Genomic DNA, 21,383 nt, shown 5'->3' on the forward strand with positions numbered 1-21,383 from the left:
TCATACGGACGTCTGAATGGAGCCTGACAGGGGGGGGTGATCAATGACAGGGGGGTGATCAGGGAGTCTATATGGGGTGATCATGGGTTCATAAGGGGTTAATAAGTGACAGGGGGGGTGTAGTGTAGTGTAGTGGTGTTTGGTGCTACTTTACTGAGCTACCTGTGTCCTCTGGTGGTCGATCCAAGCAAAAGGGACCACCAGAGGACCAGGTAGCAGGTATATTAGACACTGTTATCAAAACAGCGTCTAATATACCTGTTAGGGGTTACAAAAATCGCATCTCCAGCCCGCCAGCGAACGATCGCCGCTGGCAGGCTGGAGATCCTGTCTCTTACCTTCTGATCCTGTGAACATGAGCGCCTGCGTGCGCGCGTTCACAGGAAATCTCGCCTCTCGCGAGATGACGCACGGATGCGTCCAGGAGGAATAAATCAACCGCCTCCCGGACGTATCCGTGCGTACAGCGGTCGGGAGGCGGTTAAAGTAGCTATGGAGCCGTTAGCCAATATGATTAGGAAAGATGAAGAAATTGAGAGGTTCAGGTTTGGTGGACACGAGGAAAAAAATCGCTCTGTATGCGGATGATTGTATGCTGTTTGTGGGTTCACATAGATCATTGGTCAAGATTTTTAAAGTTTTTGACCAATACGGCAAGTACTCTGGGCTTAAGATAAATTGGTCCAAATCGGCCTGTGTCCCGATTGATCCTCTGAACAATTTCATCCCGGGAGCACTGGAAATTAAGAAAATCAATGAACCGGTGAAATATCTGGGTATCCAAATAACCCCAAACCCTAAGGACTATGTCCATTTAAATTTGATCCCTAAAATACAGTAAATTAGGAAATAAATTGATGTATGGAAAAGATTACATGTCTCGATGGCAGGTCGTATCTCCTTGGTGAAAATTTGCTTGTTACCATCTCTATGTGTTGTGGAACTCACCGATAACAATCCCCCCCCAAAAAATTAAATAATAACTAGCCTCTTAATGGACCTGATATGGCGAGGGAAAAAAACAAGGATAAAAGCACAAATATTGTGTGTCCATGAGAGGGAGGGCGGACTATCAGTCCCAGATGTGGAACTGTACTTTATTTCCGGCCATATAAAAAAACATATTAATGTGGAGTAACACGCAAAGATATAGATCTATGATTGCAGGGATAAATGAAAGGTCAAATAATTGTACTAATCTTCCAATTAACAGAAGCAGGGATTTTGTCACATCAGAGTAGTAGGAAGGTTCCGCTTTTTCAGCTGATGGATACAGTTTGGAAGCAAGCAAGAGAACTATGGAACCAGAACTCCATGCTGACACCATACTGTGGGGGAATACTCACCTCACAGAATTAAATTTAATTGAACCAGAAAATTTGGTGGAAACATGGAGTTTACAGACTGAGCCAGGTATGGAGACAGGGGGATATAATAATATATGAAGACCTTAATAGGGAGTATGGATTGGGCAATATAGGATTGAGGTTCTTTTACCTACAATTAAAGTATGCGCTACGAACAATGTTACATAAAGGTACACATATAGTTGACCTTCCGCAGCCGCTATTTAACATTTCTAAACAAACAGTAGGGGGAAAACTAGTCTCTAAAATATACAAATCTTTGTTATCAAAAGTCTAAGAAAAGAGCAACTAATAGCTTAAAGCATAAATGGCGAGATGTTATAGAGCCCCAACAAGAAGAGTTTTGGGAATTGGCAATACAGAGAAAAAAAGGGTTTCAAAGAACTTTTCCTATTACCCAATTTAATATATTATACTGTCTCTATTATTCACCTAAGATACTAATAATGTATTACAAACCTAGAGTAGGGGCGGATGATGTCCACATGCTCTGGACATGTATAAAAACTCAAGAGTTCTGGGGGAAGGTTAAGGATAAAATAGAGCAATATCACTGGTTTAAAATCCCCAGTAAATTTGAGACTTGTGTATTGGACGTGATGGACAAAACGGACACCCCTCAACATCAAGAAATAGCATCCAAGCTCATTTTTCAAGCAAGGAAATATATTATAGGACATTGGGGAGGTAGTGCAGTTCCCACGATTAGGGAATGGGAGAGGTTTGCTAGAATTTCACTTGCCAGAGAAAATTACTATCTAAGGCTACTTTCACACTTGCGTTCAGAGCGGATCCGTCTGGTGTCTGCACAGACGGATCCGCTCCTATAATGCAGATGATGGGATCCGTTCAGAACGGATCAGTCTACATTATAGTTTTGAAAAAATTCTTAGTGTGAAAGTTGCCTAGACGGATCCGTCCAGACTTTACATTGAAAGTCAATGGGGGACGGATCCATTTGAAATTGAGCCATATTGTTTCAACTTCAAACGGATCCGTCCCCGTTGACTTACATTATAAGTCTGGACGGATCCGTTTGCCTCCGCACGGCCGGGCGGACAACCGAACGCTGCAAGGACAAACGGTGCCAGACTGATGCATTCTGAGCGGATCCGCATCCACTAAGAATGCAATAGGGCTGTACGGATCCGTTCGGGGTCGCTTGTGAGAGCCTTCAAACGGAACTCACAAGCGGAGCCCGAACGCTAATGTGAAAGTAGCCTAACAAATACTAAGAAAAAAAAAAAGATTTTTCAATATATGGCAGAGATGGCTAACAGCGATCTTTATTTTTATTTTTTTGGAGACTTGGGTAGTGTGGTTTGGGATCGTGGGGGGTGGGAGGGAGAGAGATAGCGGGGATTTTTTTGTTTTGTTTTTGTTGAGAGCAGACGGCAAATAAGTAAATTGGGGGGGTTATATAATGTATGATATCAAATGTTTGTAACAATAACCTTATATAATGATAAAAAACTAAACAATAAAGATTTATATTTTAAAAAAAAAAGATGTACAAGGGATTACTCAGAATGGGGGACAGACCATTTTAAGATATATGCAAAAAATTGAGTTATTTAAGATTTTATACATAAAATATTAGGTTTATAAAAAAGATATCCTTAACATGCATAAAAGGTATATCCTTATGTATAAAAACACAATAAAATTCTCAGTCTATTTACTCTAATATACGGCGTCTTATGGATTTTTGTGGTCATATTGAGATAGATATATAGATAAGGATGTATAAGAGATTAGTCTGAATAGGTGACTATTTCAAGATATATACTAATCTGATGAGTGATGGACTGTTTTCAGATGTATAAATAAGTTTTTGTCCTATAAAAAATACTGTGTGAAAATAGGTTTTTAATAGTTTGTGTGTTCAATGGATTCATTTAAACCATAGGGGATTAGTGTGTTTAGGCGAAAAAAGACCGGAATTAGACTTACCGGTAATTCTGTTTCCATGAGATCATCACGACGGCATACAAGGAGATTGACCCCTGACCTCTGTAGGGGCAGGAACAGAGAAAGGTTAAATACCCTCCTCCCACCACCAACACCAGTGTTTCCAAAATCACACAGAGCAACCCGGTGGTGGAGAACAGTAAAAAACAAGAAAAAAGGTATTACTCCATACCTTCTAGAGACCTGGGTAGGTCAAATAATTTGAATCAAGGGAGGGAATAACGTGCCGTCGTGATGATCTCATGGAAACAGAATTACCGGTAAGTCTAATTCCGGTCTTTCCATAGCATCATCACGACGGCATACAAGGAGATATAAAAAATATATCAGTTAAGGGGGGGCTACAGCCTGGAGGACTTTCCGCCCAAAGGACAGATCAGATGATCTGGAAAGATCCAGGCGATAGTGCTTTATAAAGGTATGAATGCTGGACCAAGTGGCAGCACGACAGATTTCCTCCAGAGAAGCCCCAGCTCTCTCAGCCTGAGAGGAGGACATGGCCCGGGTGGAATGGGCCCTAACGTGGACTGGACATGTAAGGTCTTGTAATTGATAACAAAGACTAATAGTTTCTTTGAGCCATCTGGCTATAGATGACCGGGAGGCTTTCTGGCCCTTAAGTCTTCCTCCGAAGAGAACTAGTAGGCTGTCCGACTTCCTAAACTTTTCCGTCACAGTGATATAGTTTAAGACTGCCCGTCTAACATCCAGGGAGTGAAATGTGGCTTCTTTGTCATTAGCAGGGTGTTGACAAAAGGAAGGTAGGGTAACTTCCTGGCTCCGATGAAAATTTGATACCACCTTGGGGAGAAAACCAGGGTCCAGACGGAGAATTAATCTATCATCTAGAATACGGAGGTAGGGTTCCCTGATCGATAGGGCTTGCAATTCTCCTACTCTGCGGGCCGAAGTTATCACAATCAAGAAGGCCGTTTTCAAGGACCATAGCTTTATAGGACAGTCAGACATGGGTTCAAAGGGCGGTAAGGTAAGGCCTGTAAGAACGATGTTCAGATCCCAGGAAGGGACACGAGCGGTGATCGTTGGGCGGAGCCTTGTCGCTGCCTTGATGAATCTTTTGATCCAACGATGACCGGCTATATCTTGGTCAAAAAAACAAGCCAGGGCTGAGATCTGGACCTTCAAGGTAGAGGGCCTAAGTCCCAGATCTAGACCCCGCTGTAGGAAGTCCAGTATTCTTTGGATGTTAGGTTTATGTAAATGTGGCGATTCATCCCCACTCCATGAACAAAAACGTCTCCAGATCTTAAGGTAGATTGCTGACGTTACCTTCTTCCTGGAAGCTTTCAGCGTAGCAATCACCTCGTTTGATAGTCCCTGAAGTTTCAGGGTTTGGAACTCAGGATCCACGCTGCTAATTTCAGAAACTGCGGGTTTGGGTGTAGAACTGGGCCCTGCTGGAGTAGGTCCTCCCGTACTGGAAGGGGCCATGGATCCTGTAGAGAAAGTCTCTGGAGAGATGAGAACCAACTTCTCTTTGGCCACAGGGGAGCGATCACAATCACTGTGGCCTTGTCCTGGAGGATTTTCTGCACCACCTTCGGGATTAGAGGAAGTGGAGGGAAGGCATAGCATAGATTCCAATGCCAACGGATGGCGAAGGCGTCTAATGTATGAGGCCTGTCCCTGGGGTTTAGGGAACAGAATGTTTCTACTTTTGAGTTGGCCCTGGTGGCGAACAGATCTACGTCGGGCAACCCCCATTTCCCTACCACTAACCTGAAGACTTCTGGACTTAGAGACCACTCTGTGTGATCGATCCTGTGGCGGCTGAGAAAATCTGCTTCTTGATTTAGTATCCCCCTCAGGTGAACTGCCGATACAGAGGCCACCTTCTGTTCTGCCCAGGCAAAGATCTTTGTTGCCAACGCCTGAAGGGTTACGGACCGGGTTCCCCCCTGATGGGAGAGGTAGGCAATGGCTGTAGTGTTGTCCGATAGCACCTTTATATGATGATGACACAACATTTCCTCTGCCGCCCTCAATGCTTCCCAGACTGCTCTCAGCTCCCTGAAATTCGATGATTGGGATCTGATCGAATCTGGCCAAGTGCCCTGAAATATACGGTCCCCGACCTTTGCGCCCCAGCCGGACAGACTTGCGTCTGTTACTACCTGCAACTGGGGAGTCTTCTGTCAGGGATTTCCCCGGGATAGGTTCTCGTGGTTTTTCCACCAATTTAGGGACTGCCGAATCCGAGATGGAGGACTTACTTGGCGATCTAGAGAGGATTGGCACCTGTTCCAGACACTCAGTATCCAGGACTGAAGGGGTCTGAAGTGTATTTGACACCAGGGGACTGCCGGAATACAAGATGTCAGCAGACCCAGCATGCTCATCGCCTCTCTGATAGAGCAAAATCTTCTCTTTTGAAAGGACCTGACCTTTTGTTGGAGAACTGATATTTTGTCCCGAGGTAGGAACACTGCTTGCTTTCGGGAGTCCAGGATCATACCTAAGAAACAAACTTCTCTTGAGGGGGTGAGGACGGACTTTTCCTCGTTTACGATCCACCCCAGATCGTCTAGGATGGAGAGAAAGACCTTCAGATTGGAATTGATCTGGCTGCGACTTTCGCTGACCAAAAGAAAATCGTCCAAATAGGGGATTATCATGAGTCCCTGCCTTCGGGCGAAGGCAACCATCTCTACCACCACTTTGGTAAATATTCTCGGGGCAGACGAAATCCCGAAGGGAAGGGCTCTGAACTGGTAGTGATGGACGTTTCCTGATATATCCTGGATTGCAAACCGGAGAAAACACTGGGAGCTGGCGTGAATGGGAATATGGTAATAAGCGTCTCGCAGGTCTATAGTGCACATGAAGACGTCTTTGCTTAACAGAGGGATTGTAGATGTTAGGGTCTCCATCCTGAATTTCTGATAATGGATGAATTTGTTTAGAGGCTTCAGGTTTATGATCGTCCGAAAGGTACCTTCTTTTTTCCTGATTAAAAATAAAGTTGAATAAAAACCCTTGCCTCTTTCTAGAGGTGGGACCGGAGAGATTACATTCATCTGAAGAAGTTTCTGGACTCCTTGCCAAAGGTTCGTTTGGAACCGTGTCAGAGAAAATTTGTTTGGGGGTCTTGAAGACCACTCTATCTGATATCCTGTACCGACTACTTTGGAAATCCAGGGGTTCTGGGAGATGGATTCCCATGATCCCAGGAATCTTGAGAGTCTTCCCCCCACTCCGGCGTCATTGCTTATCTGAAGGTTTTTGCTGGGAGAAGGACTGACCTCTTCCTCTTCCTCCTTTTGGGTAACTCCAACGCCCTGATTTCCCTTTTCCTCTGTAACTCTTTTCTTGACCCGCGGGGGGGCGAAAAGGATACCGGCGTTTGGAAGGGCGATCTTCCGGAAACCCCTTCTTCTTATCCGCGGCCTTCTCTAGGATCTTATCTAGCACCGGGCCAAACACGTACTCTCCGGAAAAGGGGATGGAGCAAAGCTTTAACTTAGATGTCTTATCCCCTGACCAACACTTCATCCAGAGGGCTCTCCTAGCTGCATTGGAGAGCGCTGCATCTCTGGCGGAGAACCGAACGGATTCGGCAGAGGCATCCGCCAGGAAGGCCGTGGCCGACTTTAGAAGGGGGAGAGACTCCAGAATCTGCTCCCTAGACGCTCTGTCTTTAATATGAGTTTCCAACTCTCCCAACCAAAGATACATGGACCGGGCGACTGAAGTAGCCGCAATATTGGTTTTAACGTTAAACATGGACGCCTCCCAGGATTTCCTGAGGAGACTGTCCGCCTTACGATCCATTGAATCTTTGAGTTGGGAGGCATCCTCGAATGGAAGGGACGTCTTTTTGTTCACTTTGGCCACCTGTACATCAATCTTGGGAATTTCATTGAAAATTTTAGATTCCTCCGGATCAAATAGCAACCTATTTTTGAACGTTGCCGGGACTCCCAGTCGTTTTTCTGGGTCTGTCCACTCATCAAGGATCATGTCCCTAATGCTTTCATTGATGGGAAACACACGGGTCTTCTTAACCCTCAGGCCCCCAAACATCTCTTCTTGTACCGAATGGGTACGTTGTACCTCCTCCACACCCATAGTCGACCTTACAGCTTTCAGAAGGTCGGACATTTCTTCCGTAGAAAAATAATATCTACGTCCATCGTCGTCTGAGTCAGAGACTCTCTCCCCCTCCTCCCACGACTTAACAGAGTGGGCACTTTCCTCCGCAACTACTTCTATATCAGAGGGGGATGGGGATCTAGCCCGCTTCTTCTTTGGTTGCGGCAAATCGGGGGGATTAGTGGACAGGTGGGCCAGGGATGAACGGATCTCCTCCTGAATCATAGTTTTTAATTCCTCTTTTAGGGAGGGTGCCTCATCCCGTACGATATTTGAAATACAAGGCTTGCACAGTTTTTTGGGGTAGCCGTCAGGGAGTCTACTAGAGCAGGAGACACATTTGAGTGACTTCCCCATCTTTTTCGGGGTTTCTTTTGCCTAAAAAAGATGAAACGGCAAAGTATAAGGGATATGGCCCACCGAGAGGAGGGAGGGGGGGGGGCGGCGGGGGAGTGGATGTAGAAGCCTGCGCCCTGCCGTAGCTGCACTGAGCATAGAGCAAGAGCACGCTCCTCCTCCCCCCCCCTATATCATCGTGGGAGAGGGGGATCAACAGACTCCCTGACCCATTCATAACCACCCCCGAAGGGGACTCACAGTTAGAAGCGCTGGTGGCGGCTCAGCTCTGGGGGACCGTTCCGGTACCGACATGGTCGCTTGGTCGCTTCTTCCGAGAGGTAAGGGTTCCGCCAGTGGGGGACCGATCCTGGGAGCGTTTGTCCGGAGCAGGCTTCGGTTTTTAAATTACGCTCCACGCTGCCGCCACTGACGTCACTTCCGGGTCGCCGGCCGTGACGTCATACATATGCGCCCAATGCGCCGGCGCGCACCCAGCCGCGATGATGCCGGAAGGGAGACTGCGCCGGGGAACAGGCCCTGAAAATCGGGACGAGATAGAGCCCCACACCCCTGCCCAGCGTTAGTACTGGACCGCGGGAGGGCAGGGGGATGCCATGCAAGATGCCGGCGATTTCTTAAGGTATCCGGACTGATCCTAGCTTCATCTCCCTGCATACAGGGAGACCTTTCTCTGCCCTGTCCTCTGTAGGGACAGGAAACACTGGTGTTGGTGGTGGGAGGAGGGTATTTAACCTTTCTCTGTTCCTGCCCCTACAGAGGTCAGGGGTCAATCTCCTTGTATGCCGTCGTGATGATGCTATGGAAATCCAGAACATTTCATTGCGGCAAAGCTGTTGGTAGGAGTGGGGGACCCATTCAATAGGAGTAACCTCAAGTAAGTTGGGGTCTCCATTATGGTGTGATTCGAAGTGGTGTAAAACACTGTCGGATAAAATCTTTCTACTGTTATTTGAGTGATGCTCGTTCATTCTATCCCTAAGGGATTGGGTGGTTCAGCCCACATATAGAAAATCATAAGGTCACTTCAGTAGATATATGACATTGGATGACCCACATGTCATCCTATGGTGGATATCCACGAATATATTCATCTGTGGGATCTCCGTTCTCTTCTCTTTTGTTTGTTAGTGATCAGGGAGCAACATTTACATCTGTTTGATTCACATTTAAAGGCCCCGGCTCTTCCTGGCCATCTTTTATTCTAGTATCCAATGTTTTTGTAGTAATATGTTTTGGGCAAGATGGGACTAATGAATTCTTCAAAGTTTTGGCTCTCTGGAAAGTTATATTAGGAACGTTTGGAATGATTTTGCCAATGATGGGATCTTTGAGGAGGACTGTCCAATTTTTTGTTATAATGTCCCTTATTTTAATGTATTCTGAGTTATACCTTGTAATAAGGTTCAATTTATGGGCATTCTGTGATGGATATTTTACATAATTTTTTTGGGTGTTGGTTTGGGCAGTGTTTTTCGGAATTGTGTCTCTTGGGAGGAGGCTCTCTTCTTGGGAAATCTGGGAGATGCTTTTTGCAGAGTATTTTAGTAGTTTTTTGGGATAGCCTTTTTCAGGATGTTTAGTTGAGTTCTCATATCCCTGTCGTTCTTCTTATAGATTTCATTTGGCTATAGGGTATATTGCGTTTCCACTTCTGGTAATGGCAGCTTTTTTAATCTAAGTAGCTGTTGGCGGCAACATTCTTAAAGTGGGTCCTAGTAGATATTTTGTTAAGAATTGAAAGGTGCAGGTCCAAGAAAATTTCAGTTCAATCATGTTCTAGACTAAAAGAACGATTCCAATCATTACAGTTAAGGGATTCTATATATTCTTTAAGTTCAAGGGTCAGATGAGGATGATCATCAATATAACAGCATTAAAAAAAAAAATGGATTTTAGGGTGTGTTGTCAGATCAATGTAGGTTTCAAAGACCACCCATATAAATATTGGCGCAGGATGGAGCAAATTTGGTCCCCATTGCAGTGACCTTAGTTTGGATATAAAAGGTTTCATTAAATGTAAAATAGTTGTGATGGAGTATAAATCATTGATTTTAATAGGGGATCTTTAAATAATAATAATAGTGAGGGATCTTTAAATAATATTTCGGAGACAGCTTTTAATCCCAAATCATGTAACCCATACGTAATCTTCATGCTATACTAATGGTTTGATTAATTGGATGAGATGAGCCGTGTCACTCAGATATGAGGGAAGAAGGAGGACATAGTTCTGGAGATAGCTGTCTACGTAAGTCGAGAGATTGGCTGTTGGTCAATTCCCGAGATTATAGGCCTACCTGGTGGGTTTATAAGGGTTTTATGTATATTGGGAAGTAGGTAAAAGCAAGAAATCATAGGGTGTTGTACAGTAAGATATACCATTTATGCATGTTAAGGATATACTTTTTATACAGTAATTTTACACACCTGATATTTTATGTAAAAAATCTTAAATAACTACCATAATAGTATATATCTTAAAATGGACCAACCCCCATTCTGAGTAATTCCTTGTACATCTTTAATTACACATTTATTTCAATATGCCCATATCGTGTGTTAGACATGCTATTGAATACACAGAGTATTTCATTTTGGTTTTTATGCATGATAAGATAAGATAGAGGTTTACCAGCGTCTCATTATAAATTTTTTTATAGTTTTGATTATTCTATTTTTCTATTTTTAATGTGGATTGGAATTTGCTATACATATACTATTTATTTGCACTATTTTATCACTCCCTTCGCCCCTTCGTACATCACCACCTTATCAGTAGATTTTAACTCTGAAGTGCAGAGCAGTAAGATCAGTGAGACTATGGAACTCTCTGCCTGAGGAGGTGGTGATGGTGAGTACAATAAAGGAATTCAAGAGGGGCCTGGATGTATTTCTGGAGTGTAATAATATTACAGGTTATGGCCACTAGAGAGGGGTCGTTGATCCAGGAAGTTATTCTGATTGCCTGATTGGAGTCGGGAAGGAATTTTTTATTCCCCTAAAGTGGGGAAAATTGGCTTCTACCTCACAGGTTTTATTGCCTTCCTCTGGATCAAATTGCAGGAAGACAGGCCGAACTGGATGGACAAATATCTTTTTTTCGGCCTTATGTACTATGTTACTGTTACTAAGTGCTTTTAAGTAAGCCCAATGGTCGATATAACCATCGTACAGGAAGCCGGACTCACGATATGCATTCCACGCTGGAACAAACCGGAAGTCGGACATACGATATGCGTTCCACAGTGGAACGCTCAAAACAGGAAGTATAGCTATCGGACCGGAAGTGACAAAATGTGAGAGCCGAGAGGTATGAGCACTCTGAAACATACTTCTCAGGCACAAGAACACACCCACAGCGGACATTAGGTTCTAACAGACCCCACTATAGAGCCATTATTAGTTTTGGAATACCATTATTTATCAATTAGGATCGCAGTTGCGTTCCACTCTGGAACACAAAAATCGGAAGTGAAGTCACTTCCGGTCCTGCAATTTTTCTAAAATTCCCGCCTTTTTGTGCACCATCACATGTACCAGGCAGCCTATAAAAGGTACTATTATTTTACTCCTGAAGAAGGGGGATACTTTGTTTGCACCCCCCAAACGCATTGAACCGCTTATATATGAAATAAAGAAAGTGAGAAGAAGCTGTTGATCCAAGTGCTGTGTTCCACCTCTACTTCCAGTTTTACAGACGTGGCCAAAAGATTTGAGAATTACATAAATATTGGAAATTGGAAAAGTTGCTGCTTAAGTTTTTATAATAGCAATTTGCATATACTCCAGAATGTTATGAAGAGTGATCAGATGAATTGCATAGTCCTTCTTTGCCATGAAAATTAACTTAATCCCCAAAAAACCTTTCCACTGCATTTCATTGCTGTCATTAAGGGCCGTTTCACACGAGCGGATGCCGTGCGTGGCATCCGCTCCGTGAAAGAGTGCCAAGAGAAGGTGAGGACTGATAGTAAGCAACTGTTGGTGGGCGATTCCATCATAAGAGGTGTGAAGTTTGAGGAGAATGGTGTTGTAAGATGTCTCCCTGGTGCTACCGCTAGCAGGGATAGACGACGGATCCTTAATATTGTTAGGCAAGCAAAACAGGAAAGGGAAGTGGATGTTATTGTCCATCTGGGGACAAACGATCTGGCTTGCAATGAGGTTTCAAAGGTGAAAGAAGCTTTTCATACACTTGGAAAGGATATACGGGAGGTTGCATCAACTGTTTCATTCTCTGCAGTTTTGCCTGTGCATAACCTTCAGCATGACAGGAAGATGCGCATTAAGGGATTCAATGTATGGCTTGGTGAATGGTGTCGGAACCAAGGGTTTGGCTTTGTGTCTCATGTTAGCTCTTGTTGGAATGGAAAAGAACTGTACAAGAAAGATGGTTTGCATCTTTTTCTCAAAGGAACAAATGTCCTCGGTGAACAGTTCCAGGAGCATTTAAACTAGGAAAGGGGGGCAAAAGAGTGATAATCCAGCAGTCCGAATGCCCCCCGTAAAAATGCCAGAAGATGCCAGTAGCATAAAGGTTAAGAAATGACAAGCTCAGATTCTTATCTACAAATGCTCGCAGTTTAGGGAATAAGATCAATGAACTTGAGGCTATAATGGCATCTGAGAATATAGATGTAGTGGCTGTTACTGAGACGTGGTTCAAGGGGAGTAATGACTGGGATATATCAATACCAGGGTTCTCTCTATACAGGAAAGACAGAAGGCAAGAAGGGGGAGGGGTGGCCCTGTATGTGAAAGACAGCATAAAATCTAATTTGATACAAGTTAGCGAGAACAATTTAGAGTCAGTTTGGGTTACCTTGCAGCTTGATAATCATAAGGTAACTCGTGTAGGTGTGAAATATAGACCACCTAGCCAAATCAAAGAATTAGATGATCTATTAGTTGAGGAAATAGCTAAAATGACATTGAAGGGGGAAGTTATCATTATGGGAGACTTCAATCTTCCTGATGTAAAAATGGAAAACCAAAATAGCTAGTTCTGCCAGGAGTACAGATATTCTAAATTCCCTACTGGGATTATCTCTACAACAAGTAGTTGAGGAGCCAACCCAGAAGGAGGCCATTTTAGATTTAGTATTCACAAATGGGAATTTGGTATATGATATTACTGTAGGGAAAAATCTTGGGATCTAGTGATCACCAGTCAGTGTGGTTTACTATAAGTACAGTGACTGAGTCACACCACACAAAAACAAAAGTTTTAGATTTTAGAAAAACTGACTTTTCTCAAATTAGATTAGTGGTATACGAGTCACTATCAGATTGGAACAGTTTCATTGGAGTCCAGGAGAAATGGGACTACTTAAAAGAGGCACTATTGAAGGCAACAGAAAATTGCATTAGGCTTGTCAGTAAAAGCAAAAAAAAGGAAAAGACCACTGTGGTACTCAGCAGAAGTGGCCAAAATCATTAAAAACAAAAAGATAGCATTTAGGAATATAAAAAAAAAAAAAAACAAGGATGACAGGCTAATTTACAAGATTAGGCAGAGAGAGGCCAAACAAGTTATAAGAGCTTCTAAAGCACAGAGAAAAGAAATTAGCTCAGTCAGGGAAAAAAGGCGATAGGGCATTCTTCAGATACCTAAATTAAAAAAGGAAACTAAAACAAGGAATTACAAAATTAAAAACAAAAGAAGGAAGGTATATGGAAGAAGATAAAGAACTAGCTGACTGCCTCAATGAATACTTCTGTTCAGTCTTTACGAAGGAAAATGAAGGAAAAGGACCTCAGTTAAGAAAGAAGACTAATGAATGTTTTGATGCATGTGTCTTTACAGAGGAAGAGGTTCTAAGTCAGCTGTCTAAAATCGATACAAATAAGTCACAGGGGCCTGATGGGATACACCCAAAGCTATTAAAAGAGCTCAGCGTTGAACTAGCAAAACCATTAACAGATTTATTTAACCAATCACTGGCAACAGGAGTCGTCCCAGAAGATTGGAAATTAGCAAATGTTGTGCCGATTCACAAGAAAGGTAGTAGGGAGGAATCGGGCAACTATTGGCCAGTAAGCCCGACATCAATAGTGGGGAAATTAATGGAAACCATACTTAAGGAGAGGATTGTGGAACATCTAAAATCCCATGGATTGAAAGATGAAAAACAGCATGGGTTTACTTCAGGGAGATCATGTCAAACTAATCGTATAGATTTTTTTGATTAGGTGACTAAAACAATAGATGGCGGAGGTGCAGTGGACATCGCTTATCTAGACTTCAGTAAGGCTTTCGATACTGTCCCACACAGAAGGCTTATAAATAAATTGCAGTCTTTGGGCTTGGACTCCCATATTGTTGAATGGATTAGGCAGTGGCTGAGGGAGAGGCAACAGAGGGTTGTAGTCAATGGAGTATATTCAGACCAAGGTCTTGTTACCAGTGGGGTACCTCAGGGATCTGTTCTGGGACCCATATTGTTTAATATCTTTATCAGCGAAATTGCAGAAGGCCTCGATGGTAAGATGTGTCTTTTTGCTGATGACACAAAGATTTGTAACAGGGTTGATGTTCCTGGAGGGATACACCAAATGGAAAAGGACTTAGGAAAACTAGAGGAATGGTAAAAAATCTGGCAACTAAAATTTAATGTGGATAAGTGCAAAATAATGCACCTGGGACGTAAAAACCCAAGAGCAGAATATAAAATCAGTAATACAGTCCTAACCTCAGTATCTGAGGAAAGGGATTTAGGGGTCATTATTTCAGAAGACTTAAAGGTAGGCAGACAATGTCATAGAGCAGCAGGAAATGCCAGCAGAATGCTTGGGTGTATAGGGAGAGGCATTAGTAGTAGAAAGAGGGAGGTGCTCATGCCGCTCTACAGAGCACTAGTGAGACCTCATTTGGAGTATTGTGCGCAGTACTGGAGACCATATCTCCAGAAGGATATTGATACTTTGGAGAGAGTTCAGAGAAGAGCTACTAAACTGGTACATGGATTGCAGGATAAAACTTACCAGGAAAGATTAAAGGACCTTAACATGTATAGCTTGGAAGAAAGAAGAGACAGAGGGGATATGATAGAAACTTTTAAATACATAAAGGGAATCAACAAGGTAAAAGAGGAGAGAATATTTAAAATAAGAAAAACTGCTACAAGAGGACATAGTTTTAAATTAGCGGGGCAAAGGTTTAAAAGTAATATCAGGAAGTATTACTTTACTGAGAGAGTAGTGGATGCATGGAATAGCCTTCCTGCAGAAGTGGTAGCTGCAAATACAGTAAAGGAGTTTAAGCATGCATGGGATAGGCATAAGGCCATCCTTCATATAAGATAGGGCCAGGGGCTATCCATAGTACTTAGTATATTGGGCAGACTAGATGGGCCAAATGGTTCTTATCTGCCGACACATTCTATGTTTCTATGTTTCCATTGTGAACCATGGCGACCTGCAAAGAAACACATGCAGCCATCATTGCATTGCATACAAATGGCTTCACAGGCAAGGATATTGTGGCTACTAAGATTGCACCTCAATCAACAATTTATAGGATCATCAAGAACTTCAAGGAAAGAGGTTCAATTCTTGTTAAGAAGGCTTCAGGGCGTCCAAGAAAGTCCAGCAAGCGCCAGGATCGTCTCCTAAAGAGGATTCAGCTGCGGGATCGGAGTGCCACCAGTGCAGAGCTTGCTCAGGAATGGCAGCAGGCAGGTGTGAGCGCATCTGCACGCACAGTGAGGCAAAGACTTTTGGAAGATGGCCTGGTGTCAAGAAGGGCAGCAAAGAAGCCACTTCTCTCCCAAAAAAAACCATCAGGGACAAATTGATCTTCTACAGAAAATATGGTGAATGGACTGCTGAGGACTGAGGCAAAGTCATATTCTCCGATGAAACCTCTTTCCGATTGTTTGGGGCATCAGGAAAAAGGCTTGTCCGGAGAAGAAAAGGTGAGCGCTACCATCAGTCCTGTGTCATGCCAACCGTAAAGCATCCTGAGACCATTCATGTGTGGGGTTGCTTCTCATCCAAGGGAGTGGGCTCACTCACAATTTTGCCCAAAAACACAGTCATGAATAAAGAATGGTACCAAAACACCCTCCAACAGCAACTTCTTCCAACAATCCAACAACAGTTTGGTGAAGAACAATGCATTTTCCAGCACGATGGAGCACCATGCCATTAGGCAAAAGTGATAACTAAGTGTCTCAGGAACCAAAACGTTGACATTTTGGGTCCATGGCCTGGAAACTCCCCAGATCTTAATCCCATTGAGAACTTGTGGTCAATCCTCAAGAGGTGGGTGGACAAACAAAAACCCACTAATTCTGACAAACTCCAAGAAGTGATTATGAAAGAATGGGTTGCTATCAGTCAGGAATTGGCCCAGAAGTTGATTGAGAGTATGCCCAGTCGAATTGCAGAGGTCCTGAAAAAGAAGGGCCAACACTGCAAATACTGACTCTTTGCATAAATGTCATGTAATTGTCGATAAAAGCCATTGAAACGTATGAAGTGTGTGTAATTATATTTCACTACATTACAGAAACAAATGAAACAAAAATCTAAAAGCAGTTTAGCAGCAAACTTTGTGAAAACTAATATTTGTGTCATTCTCAAAACTTTTGGCCATGACTGTACAATACTACAGGTGATCCCGGCCGGGGGAGGGATATCCTCACCACAGGTGTCTATCCTAGTGGTCCCCCCCCCCCCCCCAGTCAAGTAAGTTGGAGACGTATTGTCCTTCAATATCTTATCACATTTTAATATCTTTTGTCTTATAATATTATGGTATATCACACTTTTGCAGCATTGCCATCTATCCACCTAGTCAATGGTTCAACTATTAGTTCCCCAGCATCCGTGTCTAGGATTGACGCGTGTTTTTCGCTACCATTGTTTTTAAACTGTTTAAAGGGAACCTGTCACCGGGATTTTGAGTATAGAGCTGAGGCCATGGGTTGCTAGATGGCCGCTAGCATATCCGCAATACCCAGTCCCCATAGCTCTGTGTGCTTTTATTGTGTAAAAAAATAAAAATTTGATACATATGCAAATTAACCTGAGATGAGTTAGAGCTTGAAAATATGACTCTTCTCTGGTCACACAAGTAAGATATAACTCTTTTATGTTAATTTGCATATGTATCAAACCGTTTTTGTTTCACAATAAAAACACAGAGAGCTATGGGGACTGGGTATTGCGGATGTGCTAGCGGCCATCTAGCAAGCCATGTCCTCAGCTATATACACAAAATCCCGGTGACAGGTTCCCTTTAAATACGTGTTTCTGTCACACGTAACCACTGAGCAGCCTACCTGGATACGTTTTACTCTTTTTTTCACTCCCCCACCCCTACCCTGCACTCCTTTCAACACCCCCTCTCCTCCACCTACTTATCTTTTTACCTTTTTATGTGAGCCACACAACTAGCCCCCGACTCTTTACATCTTATTGATAATCTGGATGTTCATCCACGTTTCAAGAAGGATATTTTAACCCCTCTTTTTTTATATTACCCTTAGTTATCCTAAAGAACAGGGATGCTCAAGCTGCGGCCCACCAGCTGTTGCAAAACTACAACTTCCAGCATGCTCTAATAGCTGTAGGCTGCGCAGGCATGCTGGGAATTGTAGTTTTGCAACAGCTGGAGGGCCACAGGTTGGGCATCCCTGCTATAGAAGCTTGCAGTTCTTCCATTGTTGACATACACAGTTACACCAAGTTTCCATAAGCCATTCAGCCATTTATCTTCACTGTTAGAGGGGACATGGTGCTAGGAATGCCACATTTAAAGGGGGAAGGCTGTTGTGGAAGTCTTATATTAAGGAAACAAGGTGCTGAGGAGGTATTATATTAAGGGGACATGACAGTGCAGGAAGGTCACTGTTAAACGGAAGGGGCCCTGTGGAGGTCAATGTTGAGGAGGGCTGCTGTTCAGGGCACTGTGGGGGGTGGGTCACTGTTAAGAGGGCGTCCCACTGTGGAGGTCTCTGTTAGGGGGGCAGAAGGCTGTGGAAGTCACTGATAAGGGGGCAGGCTGCTGTGGGGGGTCAATTAAGGGGGCAGGATACTGTGGAGGTCAATGTTAAGGGGGTGGGGTGCTGCAGATGTCACTGTTAAGGGGACAAGTGCTATGGAGGTTAGAGTTAAGGGGGTGGGGTACTGTTGAGATCAATGTTAAGGGGCGAGGTGCTGTAGAGGTCACAGTTAAGAGGGCAGGCTCTGTGCAGGTCACTGTTAGGGGTGCGGGGTGCTGTAGAGGTTTCCTTTAAGGGGGCGGGGCATTATGGGGTAACTGTTTAGGGGTGGGCCACTGTGAAGGTCCCTTTTAAGAGGGCAGGCCACTGTGTAGGTCAGTGTAAAGAGAGCAAGGCACTGGGGAGGACACTGTTAAGGGGGACAGGTGCTGTGGATGTCATTGTTAAGGGGGCGAGCCTCTGTGGAGGTCACTGTTAAGGGAGCAGGCTGCTGCGAAGGTCAAAGTTAATAGGGAGGGCTGATGTGGAGGTCACTGTTAAATGGGAGGGTTGCTGTGGAGGTCAAAGTTAAGGGGGTGGGCTGATGTGGATATCACTATTAAGGGGATGGGCGCTGTAGAGGTCACTGTTATTTGGAACACTGTGGATATCTTTTAACCTCACCCACAAATATGAAATGAAATAGTCAAAATATACATACGCGAAGCTGGCTCATCCTGCCATACATTTATATATATATATATATATATATATATATATATATATATATATATACATATACATATACACAAGTCCAGCGGGAGCACCAACCAAAATGTGGGTGCAGAGTCCAACGTGGGGTAATGGCAATCCCCAATAGTATAGGCAGAAGAAGTAGGACTGCACTCCGGAATAGTGGTGAAAACAAAAGATTTTGTTTTCACCACTATTCCGGAGTGCAGTCCTACCTTATTCTGTCTGTATATATATATATAATATAAATTTCTGTTTGTCTGTTCATTCTTTTCTTTTTATTGATTTTATGAAAAGGTAAGTGGTACAACAATGGGAGAGCATTGTAAATAGAATAAATAATAATGTCCAGTATTCAACAAATGTTATGACAATGCACAGCATAAAGACAAATAGTACAATAAGTCAATTCAAACTTTAAGGCTGAAGGGAGATATTAAGACGATGTGGGGCGGGGGGGGGGGGTTGAAGAAAATATGGAAATTCTAATGTTGAATTTTCTTTATACCTTCAATATAGGAAAAAGTGGGGACTAGGAGGGGGAGAGGGGAGTGTGGAAGAGGGGAAAGTGGGGTAGGGCCTCCAATATATGGGGAGGGCTATGATCGCCCGGGGTGTTGACTAGGTTGGGTCAGTTAGTAATTGTAAGGCAGGGGTTGAAGCATGGTATTTGACCAATCCATCCCATGTCTTGAGAAATCTAGCATGGGTTCTTAATTCCCATGCTGAAAGTTCTTCCATATGGAAAATATGGCTAACTTTATGTAACCACTGTGGGAGGGTGGGAGAGCTCGGTTGATTCCAGTGCAGAGGTATTAATAGTTTTTCCGCTATGGTGAGATGTTAGAAAATTAGTATTTTCTTTAATGGCACACTTTCCAGGCGTATATTAAGTAATATAGAAGCCAAAGTTGGGTCCTCTGTCAAGGTGCATATCTCTTTGATTGTGTTGAGTACATTATTCCAGAATGGTTTAATCACCGGGCATTCCCAACACATGTGAATACATGTGCCTCTTGAACTTTTACACTTCCAGCAAGTGTCCGAGTTTAGACAGGACATCTGCTTAAGTCTCGTAGGTGTACGATACCATCTAGTAACTATCTTATATGAGTTGTTTTCTTGAAGCCAGGTACATCTAGAAATACCATGAGATTTAAGGTATATTTGTTTGATCTCTGTAGTGGACCAGGTAGTGTCTAGGTCTTTTTCCTAATCCCCTAGATATCCTCCAATGAGTGAATGTTGAATTTGTTGTATAATGTTATAAATCTGCGACAGCAAATGTTTGGGGGGGGGAGGGGTTAGAGGAGGCCGCTAATTTTTCAAATTGTGTTAGTTCTCTAGAACTTGTGACTTGGTTATGATATGGTTTTATTAGCGAGCGGACATGTGCTTTATGTAGTGTGTGGATTGGGATGTGGTTTAGTGGGTCATCAATTTGTTCTGAATTAAGAAAGGTATGTAGCATGATAGAGCTAACATCCGCAAACTTGAGACCTGTATCTTTACATTTTCATTGATACAATTCTGGGATGTCTGCAATCGTCATTAAGGGAGATATTGTGGGAGTTAGAGAGTTCACATACTGGTACCATATTGATAGGGTAGACTGGGTAATGACATTTAGCGTGAGTTGGGAGGTAGGTTTAGCTTTTTCTTTTTCCAAAGCAGTGCTCTAAGAGGGGCTGTAGCTAGTGAATTTTCCAGAGAGAGACAGAGTTTATTTCTGTCCGCTCTCAACCAGTGTACTATCCTGGAAATTTGGGTAGCTTCATAGTACAATCTCCAATCGGGGATCGACATGCTTTATGCTGGGTTAACAGGTTTCGATTTAATCTAGGGTTTTTACCATCCCATAAGTAGTTGTTGACAATTTTGCGTATATTGTTGAAAAAAGTTACTGGGAGTGGTATTGGGAGGTTCTAAAACAGGTATATCAATTTAGGGAGCAGTAATGCTTTTATTAGGTTTTTACGTCCCATCCAGGATAAGAAGGGTAGGGACCACGAGGATAATATTTGATTAAAGGTGTTCGGGATCTGGGCGTAATTGAGCGAATATAATTCGCTCCATTTGGAATAAATTTTTATACCTAGATATGTGATATATGATTTTGGCCAATGAAAGGGGTGTTGGGAGTGCAGGGTTTGTATTTCTTCTTTACTAATATTGAGGCCTAGTGCTTCTGATTTAGAGGCGTTTATTTTAAAGTTTGATATCACGCCATATTCCTGTAACATACAATGCAGCGCTGGTAGGGCGAAGAATGGGTTCGGCAGTGTCGGTAAGATGTCATTGGCATATGCGGCTGAGGTATGTACATTTTTGCCATCATCAAACCCTTTTATGTCTGGATGGAGTCTAATAGAGGCTAACAATGGTTCTAGGGAGAGGACAAAAAGGATTAGTGATAAGGGGCAACCCTGTTGCGTCCCATTGCGCATATGAAAAGGTGCTGCGAGAGCTTTGTTTATACATAGTCTCGCTGAAGGAGTATCATACATCAGGAATATGGCGTTGACAAATTCTAGTGGGAGACCAAAGTGTATAAGTACCTGTCTCATGTACTGTAATCAATGCTATTCACCTTACCTGTCAGTGGCTTTAATATTATGTCTGATCGGTGTATACCTTTTATATACATACTTTTGATTATAAAGAGACAAAAAATGGAAACCTTTTTTTCTTTCAAGTAATATCCAATGGCAAAATTCCTGTCTCCACTTTCTCTCTCAGACTGGAACCTAGAAATAAATATATATTAATAATAGTAATTTATGGATAACTATAAATATGTTAAAATCTGGCAAAACAAAATAAATATGGCTAAGTGAGAAGTAGGGATGAGTAAATTTTGTTTGGTGGTAAAAGCAGGATTGCGTTATGG

At 43.1% G+C, this 21,383-nt stretch overlaps 1 protein-coding gene across 2 annotated transcripts in view; it reads right to left on the reverse strand.

Annotated features, from left to right (window-relative positions):
• Positions 1-21,383, reverse strand: part of GLS (glutaminase) — a 1,258,313-nt gene that overhangs the window by 491,186 nt on the left and 745,744 nt on the right. For both annotated transcript variants that reach the window (XM_044303244.1, XM_044303245.1), the window contains exon 10: positions 21,174-21,240. In XM_044303244.1, the coding sequence (XP_044159179.1) occupies positions 21,174-21,240 (67 nt within the window). The remainder of the gene's footprint in view (positions 1-21,173; positions 21,241-21,383) is intronic.

Source organism: Bufo gargarizans, chromosome 8 (genome assembly GCF_014858855.1).
Source record: "Bufo gargarizans isolate SCDJY-AF-19 chromosome 8, ASM1485885v1, whole genome shotgun sequence".
Classification (NCBI taxonomy): Eukaryota; Metazoa; Chordata; class Amphibia; order Anura; family Bufonidae; genus Bufo; species Bufo gargarizans.